This window comes from Nuphar pumila, chromosome 1 (assembly GCF_984573655.1).
Source record: "Nuphar pumila chromosome 1, dmNupPumi1.hap1.1, whole genome shotgun sequence".
Classification (NCBI taxonomy): Eukaryota; Viridiplantae; Streptophyta; class Magnoliopsida; order Nymphaeales; family Nymphaeaceae; genus Nuphar; species Nuphar pumila.
Window position 1 is genome coordinate 180,116,800 of NC_143249.1, and position 22,485 is coordinate 180,139,284.

The window sequence follows — 22,485 nt, forward strand, 5'->3', positions numbered from 1 at the left end:
TTACAAGGGCATGAACTTCAACATTTCTGCGGCCCTTTGTTCTGATCAATATGAACTTATAGATATATTCAGCATGGCTGATTTAATAAGAATCGACCACTGGATCATATTTTTTTATCAAATAATATGATTTTTAAATCATAAAATTTAGTGTTTTATTGATTTTTTTAATCGCTAAAAAACCTGCACAGAAGTAGCATAAAGATCACATCTATGTAGTCAGATTTGATCAAAATAACTTGCATCATTGAAATCCAAAAGAAGGGTATGAAGATAGGGATGAATGGAACAGACTTCAACCTCACACTTGCATAGGATGACCATGACATCATCTTGTGATAAGATCAACGGCATCCAGAGGTGCTCACACTCCCGGCTCTTTTTTAATTGGTTAAGAGCTGATCCAATCTGAATTGTCCAGACTGATTTTAATAACAATTCTTGATCAGATTTAAAAAAAACAAAAACTAAGCTCTTTATATGTAAGAAAAACAGATCAGATCTGATTTTTGAAACAATGATCCAAATACTATATGACAAATCTGTCAAAGACAGTTACATGACCTGACAGGATCTAAACAGATTTGAACTGTGTGATCTGGAGTGTGTTTGAGAGAGAAAAGTGGAAAGAATCATAAATAAATGTCTCTTGGGAGTGGCCAACTCCGAATGCCAAAAATTTCAAATTCAACTCCTCTAATAAAGAGGAGGTATTTACAACTAAGAATGCACACTAAATCGAGCTGGCTCAAGCTCGGCTTGAGTTGGTCCACTTCGTAAATGAGCCGAGCTTGAATTGGTGTATGAAGCTCGAACGAGCTACCGAGCCGAGCTCGATAAGACTAGACAAGCTCGATAAAGCTCAAATCATTGCAAACGCCATATATAATATCTTTGCAAAAAAAAATTAGAACTGCATTGTTCCTGTAATGGGTAAGGTATTAGTCTTTATTAAGAATGTGTTGGATTTGAATCTCGGATTTTTTTGATGAAATTTTTTAATATGTATACAATTTTTCAGTGATAATAATTAAAATATATGTTTTGGTTTAATGATAGGTCTCTTGCTTAACCTTAAGAAGGTTTGGGGATTAAATCCCTCCTTTCCAAAAAAAAAATAATAAATTTTGTTTAAGCTCAACTCGGCATAAGCTCATAACTGACCCAAATTTGGACAATGCATTACAAGCTTGGCTTCGAGCTCGAGCCGAGCTTGGACAATGTGATTTTGAATCGAGCCAAGTTCGAATAACCCAAGCTAGGCTTGTATGCAACCCTATTTATAACTCCTTGAGTCACAAGGATTCCAGTGGGTTCTTAAATTTTTGATGGTTCAAAATTTTTATCACATTTACCTCGATAAATCTCATATTCACCTATTTTACCTCATTATTAACTGTAATAATAGTGTCGTTAAGAAGCTAACAACTAGAGGTGGGCAACATGCTGACCCAAACCGCTAATGAATTGGGTCAATTGGCTTGGTCAAAGCTTGACCAATAAATTGATGGGTTGGTGAGAAATTGAGAGGAGTTGAAAGCATGAATCCTTAAAATAGTTATGCTTTCAAACAAAAGAGAGAATCGCCTGCAAGGGCTTTGCTCATCTAATAGGGGTGACTTGTGAATGTTACTAAGTTGACGGGATGTCACAAGTTTAAGATCCATGGGTAGCATCCCTTATCGCAAAGTTCAAGCTGAGTGTACTCCTTGGTGGTCGCCGTCTGTTTGCATTTTGGATGAATGCCACGTGGTTTTGTTGACTTTTGAGCTTTTTTAAAATGCAAATTGGATGGCCACGATGTCGGCATGAGAAAAAACGCTCATGTTCAGCATGACCTGATCTGCTTCCTGTAGTTAGGGGGGTTTCCCTTGGATTATCCAAAAGAAAAAAAAAGAAAAAAGAAAAAAGAGAATCCAAACTCTTTCCATTTCTCTTAAAGTCCAATTTTTGTATTTTCCTCGAACTCCTTGCAAATCTCTCCGGTTCCCAAACAGAGCCTTACTGTAAGTATCGGAATCGGGTAACAATATCAGATTCGGATCGATCCATTTGAAGTTCGCCTTCGACACCCCTGAAACGTCAAAGGGCAATTTGGGGAATCACGACGAGGATGCAGGCGTACATTCCGAGATATTCTAAGGACATTTCAGTAAATTCATCTCCCTCCTACTATCACCGTCGTCATCGTCTTCCTACCATTTTCTGGTCCACCCGTCTCCGATTTCGATCCGGAAATCTCTCTCTCTCTCTCTGCGGGAGAAACCCTAATTTTCTGCGTCTTTATGGATCCTGCATCTTCGATCTCATAGAGAATCTCCCTTTCCTTCTCCCCTTCTCCAGTTTTCCTCCTTCCCTTTCTCTCTCTTACTTGGCGGCCTCACCGGTCGATCGCCATGATCACGATCCCGTATCTCACCGCTTTGACGACACTGTTCAGTTATGGCTTGCTCTTCGCCTTCGGCCAAATCAGGGATCTCTTCAGGAAGTTCCTCGAGTGGTCCAGCTCCAAGAATCTTCAGGTACTCGATCTTTCTCTTTGATTCGTTTTCGTCCTCGTCGTCGCCGTCTTCGTATTCGGATTTTGATGATCCGACAGATCAATTTCGCGTTTTTTGTTATCGTTATCGCTATGGTTGGCACTGCTTGATTCAGTTTTTTTGTATTCTGTTTTCAGTTCCTTTTTCTTGTTTTGGTTTATTGTTGGGAGTGATTTGATCTTTGTGGGGTTTTTTATGTGTGGATTTCGTGCTTACAATTCGTATTTTTGGAAATGCGAGTCTTCGCTTATCTTGATTCTGGGAGAAACCGTTATTAAATTCTTGATTCGCTAGGTATTATGGGGAGATCTTTGTGTTTTTTTCGTTGTTATTTTGATGTTTTTTGCGTGATTAATGGTTATATTTCGAGTTGGATTATTGATTTTGACCAGGAGTTATGGTTGCTGGCGTTGGATCTACTGCGTTCCTTTTTCCCTATCCCGTTTAATTGTGATATTCCGTTGAATTGTGACCCTTTCTCTGGATCTCCATTCTGAGAATGTAATAATTGAATGAATGTTTATGGTATGCGGATATAAGTGGTTTCAAAGGGATTAAGACACGAGATCTATAGAAATGATCCCTTGATACCTCGTGAGAGATCCTTATGTTTATTTGGTTAAGATGACAAAGGCATCTGTTGATGGAAACTACTGATTGGTTCGGTTTGGAATCTTTGGATAAAAAGAAAGGGGAAGATGATGTCTTGTAAAGAAAGAAAAATGTTGAGGTCACTCAGAGTCTTAGCATTCGGACTTATCAACCATGTTTTTGTCATTTTCTTCTTTTTCTTGTTAATTTCTTGCTAAGAATGCGTATTGAAGTCAAACCACTTTTTCAAGTTTCAACCATGTCTTTGTCATTTCTTTCTTTGTCCCAATGTTATTTAGATGCAACAGGGTTTTGATCAAATTTCATTGAAGATGGTTTTAATGTTTTAGAGTTAATTATCTAACACCCATATTCGATGTCAACTTCCTGTAAATTCTAGTTTCTTTACTTGCTTGCTCAAAGGGTGGTGTTATAATTCCAATGTTACCTGAAATTATGCACCCTGCACATAGATACAACCTTTCACATGAAGTCCAATCTACTACTCTGGTTGTAACATCCACCACAAGCTATGTGTGTAAGTTAGCTTTCTTTCTTTCTTTCTTTCTTTCTTTCTTTCTTCTTCCTTTTTTTGCCCTTTTAGTTCTTCTTACACAGAAGAATGGTTGCACTAATGGGTGCTTAAAGTTGTACCCACTTACAACAGATTGCCATCCATGTATCAATCACTTCCCTTTTATTAGCCTGTTCATCAGAATCTTAACTTTTCCTTCATTGTCCTTCTATGCTTTGAAATAAAGCTTTTATTCTTTATTCTTTTATGCACATAATTTGTCTTTTATGATGTTGTAGTATAATGTACTTAACATCGTATTGTGATATGCTTTTGAGCAGGGATATGCACCCATTTGCTTGGGTCTTGAGGACTTCTACACTCGCAGGCTTTATCTTCGGATTCAGGTAACTTTAAGTTTACTTCATGCACTCATCATGCAACTTGAGTGTCAAGCGCACAGATTTGTAAATATAATTGTTAGATAGCTCATGAGCATGACCAGAATGGCTACACATACAGATCCTTTTATGGATCCATGTGCTCCAATATTGATATCATTGTTTTTTTATTAAAGCATGATCCATCAATCATATGGTAGGATAGTAGGGTCTCCAGGCACAGGGCGACCCTATTCACATCCTGGCAACCACAAAAGAGATGCATGTGACTCAAAATCCAACTATGGTATTCTTATTTTGGGGAGTCTCATAATTTTCTATGACTCGGTAGTCAACTGCATAAAACAACAAACATGTTGAAACAATTGCTTCTTGATGCAAGGCCAGATGCCCCTTGTTAGAATTCATGTGTAGGGATGTCTATGGGTCGGATATGTCCGATATTTGACCTGATTTTGAATCTGATTAGTCAGATTCGGTTAAGAAAATTGAATTTGATTAGTAATTGGATTCAGATTCAGTACAAGGATTTCATGACTGAATCCAACGGATATCCAAATCCAATTACATGGTATTAGTTTTTTCCCATCCAAATCCGAATCCGAGATCGATTAGCCAATATCTGATTAGTCGGATTTGGTATTGGCTACATCTAACCTGAATGTGAACCATTTGCATCCCTATTCATGTGCAGATGGATATTTTTTCATAAAGGCCATAGCTACCATCTGAAACACCAGGTGAAATAGGTGCATGTTTCTAAGAAGGATCTTCCACTATAGATTATGAATTTCCTCACTAATGGAAACTCCTACCCATTGTATTGAAGCATGGCATGCATGATCAAGAGAACCTTTTCTATCCATCAAAGCTTATAGTTAGCATGTAAATTCAGGACTAAAGATATATGACTTCTCTTGGAGTTTTGTCTATCTAGTACAATACATTTTGGTGTGTAGTATCTATAGACTATAGCCCTTAGTGGCAATTTACCAAAAGATGTTTCATTGGATATGATCATTGGTCTTGGTTTCCAGATTATATTGAAATGTTAAACAATGGAGAAATGCCTAAAATAGTAAGCATGTGATGAAATTAAAATATGTGTTGGCATAAAGAGAAACACTTTTGAGCATTATGAGTGCTAGATCAAGTACTCTTATGAAGGGTCAAATCCACGATAGCAGACTGAACAAATGAAAACACTGAAGTTTTTTATTTTGTTTTGGGTACTATTTTGAAGGGAAAATCATTCCATTGCTATGTCACCTGGGTACAGGTATGGGACCAGAGGGTATGACACGGAAAGTTTAAAAAATGTGGGTACGGGGACACGGCTATATATATGCATATATTATATTTTTAAATAAAATAAAAAATAATAACATTTTAAATGTAAAAGTGGAAGTAAGGGTAAAATGAAAAGGAATAAGGGGTCAAATATTTTTTTTTAAATAAAAGCTGTTTTAAAAATATGTGGGTGTTTGAAAAAATATAAAAGGGAATCTTTTGGTTATTTTTAAATAAAAAGAGGAAGAAGATGATATTATGAATACAAAAAGGAGAAAAAATATTTTTTTTTAAGAATATGAAGATTGGTGGGGGCTTCACTGAAATTTTTAATTTCATTAAAGAGGAAAAGGGGGTGGGAAGGGCATCGACTTTTTCTCTCATCTCTCTCGCTCCACAAGGAAGACATGGAGGAGGCAGAGGCGGTGGCACCAAGTACGAGCCATTCCTCTCTCTCTCTCTCTCTCTCTTCCCCCTCCCCAAAGCCCTCTGGTTTACCCCTCTCTTCCTGTCTTGTTTCCCCCTCCCCAATCCCTCTGGTTTATCTCTCTCTCTCTCTCAAGTGCCTTGCAATCGCAGAGAGAGAGAGAGAGAGAGAGAGAGAGAGAGAGAGAGAGAGAGAGAGAGAGAGTTTTGGGAGGGGGGATTTTGCTTTTTTTATTTTTTTGCCCGATTTGACCTGGCACAGTGCGGCGTACCCGCAATGCGCCTGGTACCCGTACCTGTGTCGACGCGTGTCAACACGGGTACAACAGCCGAACTGTCGTGTCACGGTATCATAGTTTCATTGTATATTTGATTCAAAATAACTGGAAATGTTTCATCATTCTCCTATGTTCATTTCCTTTTCTTTGGGATAAGTTTAAAGTATGTTGAGTGTAATGAAATGGATTGAATCCAATACACATGCAAGAACACACTTTCAATCAAGTAGAATACTTGATTGAATCATCAAACCACCCACACAAGGGTCTAACAAATTTGATATTGCATAGAGACACTGATGTAGTGGGGATAGGAGTTCTGACGCACCTTAACTTGTTTATTGAAGGAAACGAATTACAATAAAGAATAAAGAAAATGTAGGGAATGAAAATAATGGCGGCAGAGGAAACAAAAGCTGACAACAAACAGAAAGAGAGAAACAATAAAAGAAATAAGCAAAACTTCAATATTATGCCCCCCCACGTAACCCTAAGGTTGGGCACTTATAGGCTGCATAATGAATCTGGATCTCGGGTTCAGCCCTGGACCCGAGGTTAAATCGATGCTGCTGACATGCTGGATCACCCATGCATTGGAATGCTGTCAACGTGCGGTGTGCTTTAGACCTTTGCTCGCCTGGAATAAGTGCGCAGGGGCATGTCCCTCCATCGTGGTGTCGGACTTGCGATCGGATCCATCACCTGGGTCTGATCGTCCATCCCATTGGTGTCGGGTTCCCTGGCCGTGCCTGGGTCATGCTGTATGGATCTGGGTCGGTCCTGCTCTGCATCAGACACTCTCTAAAGAGATAAAGATACAAGGTAGAGGGACCTATTTATAATACATGAGGATACATATGGGGCAGCACCCAACGGTCATATTTATGACTGTTGGGGCAGCTCCAACAGCTATATGGAGTTGTCCCAATCACAAAAGACAAAAAATGAAAAAGTGAAAAAAATAAAAATACAAAAAGCAAAGTATCAACCCCTAATGGGTTGACTCCTATCCACTGAAAGGACTGAAATACCCTTAATGGGTATTTCGGTTTACATAGGTCTATATATTCATATATAAATATATGAATATATATGAATGCACATATCTTAACACCCCCCATCAAACCCATGGTGGGACAACCGAGAGTTTGTCAAGTAGAAAATGAAACCGAGGTGACAGAAGCGCTTTAGTGAAGAAGTCTGCTAGTTGGTATTCTGAGAAAACGTAAGGCAATGTGATGGTTTTCTTCAGAAATTCTTCACGAACATAATGACAATTCATTTCAATATGCTTTGTCCTCTTATGAAATGTATGATTGCTTGCAATGTAGACTGCACTCTTGTTGTCATAGCATAGTCGGGAGGGTTTTGCAATGTAAATTCCCAGGTCTGCTAGAAGTTGCCGCATCCATACTAATTCAGATATGGTCATTGCCATGGCACGATACTCATCTTCAGTAGAGGAAAGGGACACTTTTTGCTGCTTTTTACATCGCCATGGAATTAAGGAATCACCTACAAACACACATAAACCAGTGGTTGAGCGTCTATCATTTACATCCCCTCCCTAGTCAGAATTATAATATATAATGATTTCTAACGAGGAAGACGATGACAAAAAAAAACCATGATTAATGAAATTCTTAATATATCTGACAATTCTCATTACAATACTCATATGTACTGTTGTGAGTGCATGTTGAAATTGTCTAACAGAGTGAATAGCATGGGAGATATCAGGACGAGTAATGGAAAGATAAGACAAAGTTTCAATCATTTGTCTGTAGGGGGTTGGATCTTGTAGAGGCTCTCCATCATCTTTTTTCATTTTGGCATTTATAACCTCTGGAGTATCAACTCGTTTTTCATCCGAAAGTCCGGATCATTCAATGATCTCTACTGCATACTTAGTCTGTGACAAAAAATAACCACAAGGTGAGTAGGTAACTTCTATTCCAAGAAAATATCGCAAAAAACCAAGATTTGTCATATCAAAGTTGGCCTTAAGTACATCTTTGATATGGTTAACTCCCTGTGTGTCACCTTCTGTGATTATCATATCATCTATGTAAAGTAGCAAGATCATCATCCCTGCATTAGAAGACTTAATAAACAACGTAGTGTCAGTAAAACAAATTTTAAAATGAAGTTGAGTCATTACATTGCTGAACCTATCATACCAACCTTTGGAAGCTTGTTTTAAGCCATACAAGGCTTTGCGCAACCAAATAGTTTTCTCATGTGCTAAATTCAATCCTGGTGGAGGATCCATGTAAACTTCCTTTTCCGAAAGTCATTTTTTACATCCATTTGAAATATAAGTCCTTTTTTAATCGAGGCTATAGCAATGAGAGTTCTAACAGTTGTCATTCGAGCAACAGGAGCAAACTGTATTCCTTGGCTACTAACCTAACTTTGTATCGTTCTAATGTTTCATCACATTTGGTTTTTATTTTGTATATCCATCTACATCCTTTAGTTTTCCTTCTTTTTGGTAATGTTTGGATTTCCCAAGTTTTGGCATTTTCCAAAGCTTCTAATTTATCATTCATGGCCTTAATCCATTCCGAATGATGTATGGCCTCATGATAAGATTGTGGTTCAGAATATGAGTGTATGGCCATTAGGCATGATCTATACTTCGGTTCAAAGGAATCATAAGATACAAATCTACTAGGAGCTTTTGAAATTCTTGTGTATTTTCTAAGACTATAAGAATCTACTTCTTGATTTTGGGAATATCTTTCCAAAGCACATGATGGATGATCTTCGGTACGTCAAGCATAGGTTTGTATATCATTGTGAGATGGGTCTATATCATGAAAACCCTCATTCATACTCTCACTTGCATTATGTGTGTCTTCATTTATACTTTCATGTGTGTTATGAGTATGTTCACACTATTCATGTTCATTGACAAGGCAAAAAAGGAATGAGTAGTCACAACTTTCTTGGATTTTCTCTTTGCAAAAACCAAAAAAGGAACGAGTAGTCACAACTTTCTTGGATTTTCTCTTTGCAAAAACCAACTTCATTTTCAAGAAAAGTGACATTTTGAGAAACATACAATTTCTTTCTTTCAATGTCATAACATCTATAACCTTTTTGGCTTTCGTCATAGCCTAAGAAAACACAAGGGATTGCTTTTGGGGACAATTTGTCGTTTTCTTTGATAAGGATTAGTGTTGTGAAAAGCGTGAGGCGTAGCGAGGCGCTCCACCAAAAACCGAGGCGAGGCGTAAAGCGTAAGCCTCAAATAATTTTTTTGAAAACTTTAAAAAAATTATAAAAAATATCTAAAAATACAAATAAATAAAGAAATGCTTTATTGATGAAATAACAACCAATAAAAAATAGAAAATCTCAAATAAGTACTAAAAAATATAAGATTAACATATAAAAGCAACTAAAAGTTGATTATATAATTGGAAAATATATGAGATTAACAAAAAAAAAGTTAAAAATATTAAGAAACTCATTACATAACTGAAATAATTGGAAAATATATGAGATTAACCTACAAAAGTTAAAATATATGAGATTATTCTAAAAAATATGAGATTAACATATAAAAGTAACAAAAAAACTGATTACATAACTGGAAAATATATGAGATTAACCAACAAAAGTTAAAATATATTAAGAAACTAATTACATAACTGAAAAATATACGAGATTAACCAACAAAAGTTAAAATATAGTAATATACTAAGAAACTGATTACATAACTGAAATAACTGGAAAATATATGAGATTAACCTACAAAAGTCTTGGTGATCATGTCTTACAAATCTTGTTGTAAAAAATATATATATATTTTTGCGCCTTGAAGCACAGAGGGTCGCGCCTCAATGCGAGGTGCGCCTTTTGCTCCTCAAGGCGCGTTTTTGATAACATTGGTAAGGATAAAGCATTTGCATCCAAAGACCCTTAGCCTCTTATAATCAGGAGATATTTTAAAAGTTTTTCGATAGGAGAGATATTTTCAATGTTTTTGGAAGACATTTTATTTATTAAATAGACTGTCGTAAGAGCCACTTCGGCCAAAAAACTTTTGGAATATTTCTAGGCACAAGAAGTGTTCTAGTGGTTTCAATAATGTGTCTATGTTTTCTCTCGGCTAGTCCGTTCTATTGAGGAGTGTATGGACACGATTTTTTGTAAATAATTTCATTTATGTCAAGATAATTTTTGAATTCTTTTGACACAAATTTTTTCCCGTTATCGGTTATAAAAATTTGGATATTAGTTTTAAATTGATTCTTAATATAATAATGAAATTTTTTAAAACACTCAAATACTTTCGATTTTTGTTTTAAAAAGAATATCCAACAATGTCTACTATAGTCTTCTACAAAAATAATATAATAAGATACCCCTCCTTTAGCTACGACTGGAGCCGGTCCCCATACATCCGAATGTACTAACTCAAATGGGTTTTTAGTTATAAAATGCCTTGGTCCAAAGGGCAAGGACTTTATTTTGCCAAGAATGCAAACTTCACACACAGAATCGCTTTCTTTATAATTTGAAAGAAATGAAAACAACTGTAATTTGGCCATGCTAGGATGTCCTAGTCTTTTGTGCCAAATTTCTATATCTTTTTTTTACAAAATTACAAAAAGGTTATTTTGGTAATTCAAAATTGTCCACAACATAGAGATCTTCTCTTCTATGGCCTCGCCCAATCTGCTTTTCGGTCTGGAGATCCTATATTAGACAATCATTAGATGGAAATAAAACTTTACAACCATGGTCCGTAATTTGAGAAATTGATAAAAGATTTAAATTTAATCTAGGTACTAGTCTAATATTAGGTATGTGAAACTCAAAACTTTTGATTTTCAAGGATGTGCCATCGGCGGTTGAAACATAAGGATCATTTGGGTTAGTCTTACATTCGGACAGTATGGACTCATTGGGTGTCATATGAAAGGAAGCACTGGAGTTAAGGATCCAAGAGGTCTTACCATGGTCTTCACTTGTAGATATGGCCGCTCCCGAAAAAGATGAGGCTTGAACTTTAAGTATGGGTTGTAGTGCCTCCATTAGTTGGGCCAAAGAGAGCGAGCCAATGCATTTTGAGCCGTCTATATTACTTCTCTCAACCGAAGCAACTATTTTGTCTTCTTTATGATCATCCTTCTTTGATATGTCCTGGTTTATAACAATGATAACAAATTATCTTTCCACTCTTTTTGTATTCATGATCACCTATCTTATCATTCCTTTCATAGTTGTTGGGGGGGCTTTCATTCTCATTTTTTACAAAATAAGAAGGCTTGTAGCTTCTAGTATGATTACTGGCCTTTGTCATGGCAAGCATGGATTCTTGATCCTTTTAAACGGAAGGCATTTTCAATCTATTTTCTTCCGCAGTCAATTCTTCAAGAGTTTTTACTATGGATGAAATACATTCTCTATGAAAGAGAGCCGACTTGGTTCCTTCAAATTTGGGTCTAAGCCCATTAATAAATTTGTAGAAATACTCTGTTTTAATTTGATTTTCACGGAGCTCTACATCTTGTGGACAATGTCATTTTGGATCAAGAAGAACCAATTCATCCCAAAGAAGAGAGAGAGCATTGTAGTATTCCTTAATGCTCATCTCTCCTTGTGTCATGGTTCTTATCTTGTTTTGAACATTGCATATTTGTGCAATATCTTTAAGACTATACATGTCTTTAAGATATTTTCACGCATCACTAGCAAAATCAAATTTCGCCAAGCTAGAACATTTGTGGATATCCACACTATTGATGAGCCATCCAATTATTTTGGAGTGACCCATCCTCCACTCTTTTCATTTTTTCTCATAGTCGGAAACGGCTTTACCCATTTTCTCTCCTTGAAGAGCAACCTCCTTTTCATCCTCAATTTTTGTAAGAATGAGCTTAGGCTCTTTTTCGGTAACGTCCACCAAACCCTATAGTCTCTTTTCTCATATTTTGTGTTTTATTATGGATGCCCACATTACATAGTTGGTATTGTTTAGGCGTACGAGAATGGAGACTACTACTTCCCTCTCATTCTCCATTTCTTTACAATATAAAGAGAAAAAGGCAGAGAGGGGGAGAGGGGAGAAGAGAAAGAGGAAGAAAAGGTAATACGAGACTTGCTTGAGGGATGGTACGCTTTCCGATGCCACAATCCTTGATTTGTTGTATCCGCCAAGATCACGATCTTCGTCTTGATATTGTTACGATCTTTCTTCACACAAGTTGTTTTTGGACCACTAAAGCTTTGATACCATGTAATGAAATGGATTGAATCCAATACACATGCAAAAACACACTTTCAATCAAGTAAAATACTTGATTGAATCATCAAACCACTCACACAAGGATCTAACAAATTTGATATTGCATAGAGACACTCTCTAAAGAGATAAAGATACAAGGTCTAGAGGGACCTATTTATAATACATGAGGATACATACGTGGCAGCCCCATATGGCTGTTGGGGATGCACCCAACGGTCATATTTATGACTGTTGGGGCAGCTCCAACAGCTATATGGAGCTGTCCCAATCACAAAAGACAAAAAATGAAAAAGTAAAAAAGTGAAAAAAATAAAAATACAAAAAGCAAAGTATCAACCCCTAATGGGCTGATGCCTATCTAGTGAAAGGACTGAAATACCCTTGGTGGGTATTTCGGTTTACATAGGTTTATATATTCATATATAAATATATGAATATATATGAATGCGCATATCTTAACATTGAGAACGGGTATCTTAAGTAGAATGCCTGCCTGTTGGGTGCAATGATATGTCTAAGTCATTTATCTAGGGATCATGGTTGCCCATATTGGTCTTGCAATTATATTTATGAGGGTTTTCTTGAAGACTTTAAAAGTAGGTGGATTTTCTGGGTTAACTTTTGGGAAATAATAATGAAAAACTAAGTCTAAAAGGAAAAGTTGGATTTCTCAAAAAATGCTATGGTATTGTTGTGGAAATATTGCAATATTCTCAACTTGGAAAATGCTATATTTGGTGATGGAGTTTAGGCATGTGTGTCTGGGCTTTTTGCTCTTTATGTCCACTTTTTTTTAAGCCTTTTCAGAGAACTTTGTAGTAGTAGATGGATTAAAACTATGTGATTTCGTTTGTGTGGCAGGACTGCTTTTCTAGGCCAATAGCAGGAGCACCAGATGCTTGGATTGATGTGGTTGAGCGTTACTCAAAGGATAGTAACAAGACACTAATGTGAGTAGGTCCTTACTGTTAATATTTTCCATAGACCATTGTAAGCTGTCAGTGATCTTGCACTGAATTTTATAGCTAGACTGGTGTAGCTGCACTGTCTTAATTGACATTGGATTTTATGGAATGTCTTCCGCAGACGAACCAAGAGGACAAGCAAATGCCTCAACTTAGGATCATATAACTACCTGGGCTTTGCTGCAGCTGATGAATATTGCACACCCCGTGTAATTGAATCATTGAATAAATTTTCAGCAAGCACCTGTAGTAATCGTATTGATGGTGGTATGTATAGTTTGCTACAGAAGTCATGGTGACGGCATACTTTCTAACTGGTTCATTTCTACTAACAGGAACAACAGTTTTGCATGCTGAACTTGAGGAACTAGTTGCAAGATTTGTTGGGAAGCCATCTGCCGTGGTTTTTGGAATGGGTTATGTGACAAACTCTGCTGTTCTTCCAGTACTGATAGGAAAGGTTTGTGGATGGTGGTTTCACACTCTTTGTATTCATGCATTATATACTTTGTCATTCTCAAGAAGTTCATGATGATAAACTGTTCTCTTTTGATCATTTTCTGGCAATAGGGTGGGCTCATAGTAAGTGATTCCTTAAACCACAATTCCATTGTCAATGGTGCTCGAGGATCTGGTTCATCAGTCCGTGTTTTCCAGCACAACAGTAAGTTTATGTTTCTCTTAAGTGCTTTCTTGCTTTCAAATGCTAAAACCGTGTAATTAACTATCCTATAGTGTGCTGTCATATTAATATACTCAAATACCAATGTTTACATCTGATTGTCTTCCTTCCAGCTCCATCTCATTTGGAGGAAGTGCTGAGAGAAGCTATAGCTGAGGGACAGCCTCGTTCTCATAGGCCTTGGAAAAAGATAATTGTTGTTGTGGAAGGAATCTACAGCATGGAAGGAGAGCTTTGTAAACTTCCTGAAATTGTAACCGTCTGCAAGAAGTACAAGGTTTTTTACTTCTGATGTGATGCTTTCTGTCTTTTTGGTCAGTTTTTCACTTAATTATAGCTTGCCTGTGCGCTTTGGATTTTATTAAATTCAATCTTTAGCATCCCCCGTCCCCCACCTTGAGTCTTAGAAAAGGCCTACCCAGTGACGATCCGAGCCTTTCACCAGTCAAGTTGTATTGGATACTAAGATTATTAAATGCCTGCGTTCAATGTCAAAGATATATCGACTTTTGTCTTAGGAAAAAAAAAAAATTAATTGGCTTTCTTTATGTGATTTAATCACAAATTCATGCAGTAGGTGCTGTTAAAATATGATGTATATTTATATATATATATATATATATCTATATATATAGATTACGACACATTCACATATATATAATATATATATGTCTATGTGTCTATCTATATATATAAATATATATATATATATATATTTATTTTGTAAAACCCGATAGGGGTATTTCTGTAATTTCACCCTGTACACGCATATCATTGATATGCTTTTCTCTTTTTCTTTTTCCTTTATTCTTTTTCCTTTTTTTGTTTTTTTCTTTTTTGTTTTTATTCACTTGAGAGGGGTCCACATAGAGTCGTTGGACCCCTCCAACGGTCATAAATATGACCGTTGGAGGGGCTCCAACGACTCTATGGGAGCCCCTCCTTGGGTCCCTTGCTGTGTATAAATAAGGGGCTCAGCCCCATGTATTTGCTAAGCTTCTCTTGAAGCATTCTATAAAGTGATATATATTTTTTTATCTTCTTTTTGTGCTTGACCACTTTTGTGGTTTATTTTGCCCTTTAGTGGCATCTTGTGTATGTGCGTGCTTCCGTACTTTCGCTTGGAGACGTTGCTCTTTTCATTTGGCACTTCATTACATGGTATCAAAGCCTTGGCTAAGAAGACTTCGTTGGATCCTCCATTGACAAGTAATACCTCTTCACTCTCTTGTCTTATAAATTTTTCTTCTAATGGCCAACAAAGATGCAAAAATCGATCTCTCATTCAAATTGGATGGGACCAATTATCGCATGTGGGCGGCCGCTATGGAGAATAATCTCAAAGGTAAAAGGCTTTGGGGTTATGTATGTGGAACCATTCCGGAACCACAACTAAAGTTAACTAAATTTGAAGGAGGTGAAGAAAAAGCCTTGAATGAAGAAGAAAAAGAAAAGGTTATTCTTGATTACTCTTCTAAAATGGAAGATTGGGAAAGTGAACATGCTAAAATCTTAGCATGGTTCATGAATAACGTCGAATTGAAAATTTGTGCAAATCTTGCAAAATTCAAGAAGGCTAATGAAGCATGGTTTTTCATGAAAGGTATGTACACTCAAAGAGATCTTGCTAGACACTTTTTTCTTCAAGAAAAGGTAAGAGCTACCAAGCAAAGTGATATGAGCATTAGGGACTATTATAGTGCCCTATCCTCTTTATGGTATGAACTTGTCCTTCTCGAACCGCAATAGGAAGGAAGTGCTATTGCTATGAGACAAGAGCAAATGGAAAAAGAGAGGTTCTTTCAATTTATTCATAGGAGACTTGGGCACCCTAGTATTTCCAAATTGTACCTTTTTCCATTTTTGGAAAAATTTTGTAATACAAATACTTTTACATGCAATGATTGTATTCTTGGGAAAATTCACTCTCTTCCATATTCTCATAGCAATTTTGTGTCAAAAAGGTCTTTTGAACTTGTGCATTCCGATGTATAGGGACCGGCACCCGTTATGTCCAAAGGAGGCTTCTCTTACTATGTTTCTTTTATTGATGATTTTACTAGATACACATGGGTTTATATTATCAAGAATAAATCCGATGTCTTCACTAATTTTAAAGAGTTTCACGCTCTTGTTCAAAACCAATTCCAACACAATATAGCCATTTTTAGATCCGACTCAGGAGGAGAATACATGTCTAAAGACTTCCAAAATTATTTTAAAACAAATGGAATTTTGCATCAACGATCTTGTCCTAAAACTCCGCAACAAAATGGTCTTGCGGAAAGGAAACATAGGCATTTAATTGAAACCACAAGAACTCTTCTTGTGTCTAAATGTGTTCCTAAAAACTTTTGGGCCGAAGCTCTTCTTACCGCAACATATCTTGTGAATCGTATGCCCTCTTCCTCTTTGAAAAATGTTTCGCCCTTTGAAAAATTATTTAAGATTACTCCCGATTTTAATAGACTAAGAATCTTTGGATGCAAATGTTTTGTACTTAGTCTAGGACAAGATAAGTTGTCACCTAAAGCTATTGAATGTGTGTTCATTGGCTATGGTGAGAATCAAAAAGGCTATAGATATGATATTCGAAACAATAAATTATATGTGTCGAGAAATGTAAACTTTATTGAAGAACAAAATGGTTTCGATATCCACACATCTAAGGAAGACATCGATTATTCTTTTCTATTTGACTTAGCTCCTAGAATTGAGTCTCCAGAGGCTATTTCTTGTGATACTAGTTGTGATGGGATTTCACATTATAATGATATACAACAACATGATAATACCTCCCAAAATGAAAACCTTAATGATATAAATGTCTATACCCGGCGGATAGGAAATGAATATCAACCTGCTATTGACAGATACTCTCAAGACTTTTCTTTAGAAGAATCTACTAACAACCATCTACCTAGGAGATCTTCTCGTACCAGTAGGCCACCACAAAAATTTGTGTCCTATGAATCTTTTTCTCCGAATTATAGGACCTGTCTTATGTTAATACATTCGTATCACGAACCTTCCTCTTTTAAGGAAGCTAAAGATCACCCACATTGGATTGAAGCCATGAAAATCGAATTAGAGGCTCTTAACAAGGCCCAAACCTGGAGCATTATTCCTCAACCTTTAGGGAAGAAGGCAATTGGGTGTAGATGGGTATATAAAGTCAAAACTAAATGTGATGGGTCTCTTGAAAGATACAAAGCTCGTTTGGTAGCAAAAGGCTATGCCCAAGAATATGGGATTGATTATGAAGAAACCTTTGCTCACGTGGCCAGAATGACTAGTGTACGAACCTTAATTGCCTTAGCATCCATCAAACAATGGCCTATATACCAACTTGATGTTAAAAATGCTTTCTTAAATGGAACTTTATGTGAAGAAGTTCTTATGGATCCTCCGCCGGGTCTTGAAATTGGGAAAGGCAATATTCTAAAATTAAACAAAGCTCTTTATGGGTTAAAACAAGCGTCAAAAGCTTGGTATGATCTTTTTAGCAAAGTAGTTCTTGATAATGGTTTCTCCTCATGTTACACTGATACTGCTTTGTTTGTTAAATCCTCTAATGAATACATAACCATTTTGTTATTATATGTTGATGATATGATTATCACAGGTAATGATAAGAAAGGTATTGATCTTATTAAAAATATTCTTAAGAAAAATTTTGATATGTCTAATCTGGGTTTTTTGAGGTATTTCTTAGGAATTGAAGTTGCATACTCCCCCAAGGGGTATGTCCTATCTCAGATGAAGCTTGCCTCTGATATTATTGCTAGGTCTGGGCTAACAGATGACAAAAGGGTGGAGACTCCAGAAGTGATCAATGCCAAAATGAGAGCCAATGATGGCACTCCTTTAGCAGATCCCATGCCTTATAGTCAATTGATTGGATCCTTAACATATTTATCTATTACCAGGCCTGACATCTCCCATGCTGTTCATAGTGCAAGCCAATTTCAGACTGCTCCTACCACCACTCACATGGCAGCAGTAATGAGGATTATCAGATATCTAAAAAATTCCATAACTAAGGGAGTATTCTTATCCTCTTCTTCACCTCTTACTTTACTTGCGTATACTGACTCTGATTGGGGGGGTAACCCCGATGATCGTATCTCAACCACAGGTTATTGTGTGTTTCTTGGGGAGTCACTTATCTCCTGGAGGTGTAAAAAGCAGCGTAAAGTTTCTTTCTCATCTACTGAAGCCGAATATCGTGCGATGGCCACTACCACAACTGAGATTATATGGTTAAGAAGCTTACTTAAAGATATGGGTGTCTCATTCTCAACTCCCTCAAAGCTATGCTGTGACAACAAGAGCTCCATCTATATCGCTAGCAATCACACTTTTCACGAACGAACGAAGCATATTGAGATGAACTGTCATTATGTTCGAGACGAGTTTTTACGAGGCACCATTCAACTTCCATATGTTCCTACCGAATATCAGTTGGCGGACTTCTTCACCAAAGCTTTGCCTTCGCCTCGCTTCTACTTCCTCCTTAGCAAACTCTCGGTGATCTCACCATGTGTTTGAGGGGGGGTGTTAAAATATGATGTATATTTATTTATATATATATATATATATATATATAGATTACGACACATACATATATATATAATATATATATGTCTATGTGTCTATCTATATATATAAATATATATATATTTATTTTGTAAAACCCGATAGGGGTATTTCTGTAATTTCACCCTGTACACGCATATCATTGATATGCTTTTCTCTTTTTCTTTTTCCTTTATTCTTTTTCCTTTTTTTGTTTTTTTCTTTTTTGTTTTTATTCACTTGAGAGGGGTCCACATGGAGTCGTTGGACCCCTCCAACGGTCATAAATATGACCGTTGGAGGGGCTCCAACGACTCTATGGGAGCCCTTCCTTGGGTCCCTTGCTGTGTATAAATAAGGGGCTCAGCCCCATGTATTTGCTAAGCTTCTCTTGAAGCATTCTATAAAGTGAGATATATTTTTTTATCTTCTTTTTGTGCTTGACCACTTTTGTGGTTTATTTTGCCCTTTAGTGGCATCTTGTGTATGTGCGTGCTTCCGTACTTTCGCTTGGAGACGTTGCTCTTTTCATTTGGCACTTCATTACAGGTGCATCAGGTATACACTGACTGGGTTCTCATGCCAATACCTTTCATTGTTTCTTGGGCAGAGCTTGGAGTAGGGTGTAGGTGTTATAGATTCACCTCTAAGAAGTTGCTTACCTGCCCGTTTCCGTCTCTGTTGGCCTACCCCTCAGGATTTTCACTATCCAGATAAACCTTAAGCAGATATTGTTTGAATAAATAATTGCTTTGGTGTTTCTATTTATGTTCTGAATCACTTATATTGACAGTCCATGAATTTGATGAATAACTGATGTTTGATTCAAGGAAAAAAATGCAGTTAAGATTTCTAGGCTAATCACTTGTTTTCTTCATTTTTTTGTTTAAACTGTAACAAACTTGTCTACTGCAGAATAAGTGACATTATTTTCATGTGTTTGTTTTAATATGAATAAATGGCTACAGCTTTTAGATTCTTATTAACTTTAGTCTGACTTGTAGGAGTCATAAAACCAATACTGTAACCTCATCATAAACCAAGGTTTAGGGTTTTGAGGAAAGGATTGGTAGGGGTGGGTGGGGGAAAGGAACCTGCTTGAGCATAGAGTCTTGCAGACTCAAAACCTGTGCAACAATTATGGTGACTATTCTTGGATAAGATTAAGCATCAATCTGCACATTGAGTACTGTGTTCAAGAAAGTGTCATGAATGCACTACCTCTTTGTCCCAAGGTCCAACCTGCACTCAACTGTTTGCCCATGTCTTTATTCACAGACAAGGATGCAGTTGTCAACTTCTATTATCTCCTTCCAAGCAAGAAAACTTGTTGGAATCTTATTATCCCTTTTAATGGGCTTGGATCTTTATGAATTACTATAACTTTTCAATATCTTTGTGTTATTTATGCTCTTTATGTGTTGTCTCCGAAAGCTAAATTGATTCTGAAACAGGCTGCTATGAGATTTATGTTTCTTTTCCTTTAATTTTTGCAAACAGGCATATATATATCTAGATGAGGCGCACAGCATTGGTGCTGTTGGGAAAACAGGAAGAGGTGTTTGTGAACTCCTTGGAGTGGATACAGCTGATATTGACATTATGATGGGAACTTTTACCAAATCATTTGGATCAAGTGGTGGATATATTGCTGCATCCAAGGTTTTTATTTTTATTTTCTTTGGATTTCTATCTAATATATTCCAAAGATTTTTATGTAATAAGGATTTGTATTTAGTTATTGATTAGTTTAATGAACTTATAATCATCTACACAACTCAAATCTTTATTTAAAGAATTTGCTAACATATATTGTTTACCATGTTTTTGTTTGGGAATAGACAGCGCCGTAACATTGTGACCTTTCTTATGCTTCTCTTTCATCTTTTCTAGGAACTTATTCGGTTTTTGAAATATACGTGCCCAGCTCATCTTTATGCTACGTCAATGTCGCCCCCTGCAGTGCAACAGGTTATTTCAGCCATAAAGGTTATACTTGGAGAAGATGGTTCAAGTAGAGGTGCACATGAAATGTCTTCCCAAAGAATATGCCATTTTTTTAGTTTGTCTGATTTATCTTTTCTGTTTGCTAAGATTGATCTGATTTAGTTGTCTGCAGGAGCTCAGAAACTTGCAAGAATACGTGAAAATAGCAACTTCTTTCGTTCAGAGCTGCAGAAGATGGGTTTTGAGGTTCTTGGAGATAATGATTCACCAGTAATGCCAATAATGCTTTATAATCCTGCAAAAATACCAGCCTTCTCCAGGGAATGTCTGAAGCAGAATGTAATTGCTCACCTTCCTTTTGGATGTCGCATTTAATCCCTTGAGATATTCATTAGCTTTTTAGAGTGGAAGTTTGAAGTCCATGTCATATACGAGGGGGATTCAACCCAAACAAGAAAATTTTTGCTTTCAGTTGCTCAAAGCATACAATAGTTTCCTGTTAATTTTAGTTCATGCAGACTGTGGAGAAAGGATAATACAGCAAGTGCTTACCTTTTTAGATCTACATCTGCCACAATATAAGGCAGATATAAAGATCAGAAAGTTGAGATATTATTGCTGGTGAAATTTTGAGAGCATGATAGAACTTTCATAGGAGTAGCTTATTTTTGTAACTTGTACGGTATAATTATTACAGTGACTAATGGACATAGAGATTGAACGCAAAGGGAAATGAAACATGGAGAATAGGAAAAGACTTCCGTATAGTTAATGTTCTGATGGTACAAATTTTTGCAGAGCTTTTTGGTCAGAGTTTGTGTGGTCCAAAGAATCAGTAATCTCTCTCTATCTCTCTCCCTCTCTCTGGTCTAGTGACCAAGTCCTGCTGCTAATTCTAAAATAGTGGCGGGCAAAATTGCTAGATCAAGTAACAGGATTAAGACCATCCACCTAATGGGTCTTGCACATACTTTCAATTATCTGAGATTGAGGCTAGTGCCCCTTGGGCAGCCCCTTCTCAACATAATGTGCCCCTCTCAACCTAATGCCCTTGATGCGTTAAGGCTTGCCCAGAACTCTTTATGAAATGCTGCTGTTGTCTGTGAGGTCCACTTTTTGCATGTGGGAGTGAACAATGGCATGCTGGTTGTATGCCATACTGAATGGTTTATGTTGCTTTCTTATGTAGGTTGCTGTTGTAACTGTTGCATTTCCAGCAACACCGCTGTTACTTGCCAGAGCTAGGATTTGCATATCAGCCTCCCACACCAAGGAAGACCTAATGAAAGGTTTAGAGGTATAAGCATGTGTATTAATTATTTTTTTCTGTTATTTGGTTAATTCTTTTCATGAAGGTTTTGTTTTGTTGTCTCAGACCAGATATCTGCTGCCTCTTCCCTCTGTTATTCATTGTAATTGATATTGAATTTTCTCAAGATTTTCTCTTCCCGACCTTACGAACAATTTGACATGTCTATTGGTGTGCTTCAGGTTATCAGCAAGGTGGGTGATCTTGTTGGTATAAAATACATGCCGGAAGAGCCAAAGAAGCACCGGCAAGACGCACAGAAGCAGGATTAGGATACATTTTGTGTCCTTCCCATAAGCAGAGGCATATAATTTGCTTTCTTTATGTTGATTTTGTATAGTAGTTTGCACTTTCTTTTGCAACAGTTTTTGCAGTATAATTGTCACTGAATTGGATCATCACTTTATTTGCCCCATTGTGAGATCTATTGTCTTGCATGGTACATTGCTACAGAATAGTAACATCTTAACGCCTTTTTGTATTTTTGATATTTCCATTTTTCACTTAATTTAAACTTTCAGAATTAGTTTATTATTACGGAAAATGTCTGTGCTGTATAGGTAATTTGACGAGTTTTTCTAAAAACCCTACAATTTTTTATACTCCCTATGCCCAAAATTGTAAATATCTGAATTTAAAAAAACCCTTTTTATCCTTTGCACATTAATTTCTCCTATATATATTCAAACTCTCTCAAATATG

The 22,485-nt window shown here is 36.7% G+C and overlaps 1 protein-coding gene across 1 annotated transcript; it reads left to right on the forward strand.

The window, feature by feature from the left end:
* The first annotated feature begins 2,110 nt into the window (after positions 1-2,110).
* On the forward strand, positions 2,111-22,252 carry LOC149851498 (long chain base biosynthesis protein 2d-like). Its single transcript, XM_090000956.1, has 12 exons — positions 2,111-2,522; positions 3,987-4,052; positions 13,164-13,252; positions 13,389-13,534; positions 13,603-13,727; positions 13,838-13,931; positions 14,063-14,226; positions 20,028-20,189; positions 20,421-20,547; positions 20,647-20,813; positions 21,664-21,771; positions 21,966-22,252. Exons 1-12 carry the CDS (start codon positions 2,397-2,399, stop codon positions 22,053-22,055), a joined length of 1,464 nt encoding a protein of 487 aa, XP_089857082.1. The 5' UTR covers positions 2,111-2,396; the 3' UTR covers positions 22,056-22,252.
* The last annotated feature ends 233 nt before the right edge of the window (positions 22,253-22,485 follow it).

Coding starts and splice junctions, on each gene's coding strand:
- LOC149851498 (XM_090000956.1), top strand. CDS start 2,397: ATGATCACGATCCCGTATCTCACCGCTTTGACGACACTGTTCAGTTAT. Junction 2,523..3,986: donor CCAGCTCCAAGAATCTTCAG/GTACTCGATCTT, acceptor GCTTTTGAGCAG/GGATATGCACCCATTTGCTT. Junction 20,548..20,646: donor AGAAGATGGTTCAAGTAGAG/GTGCACATGAAA, acceptor AGTTGTCTGCAG/GAGCTCAGAAACTTGCAAGA.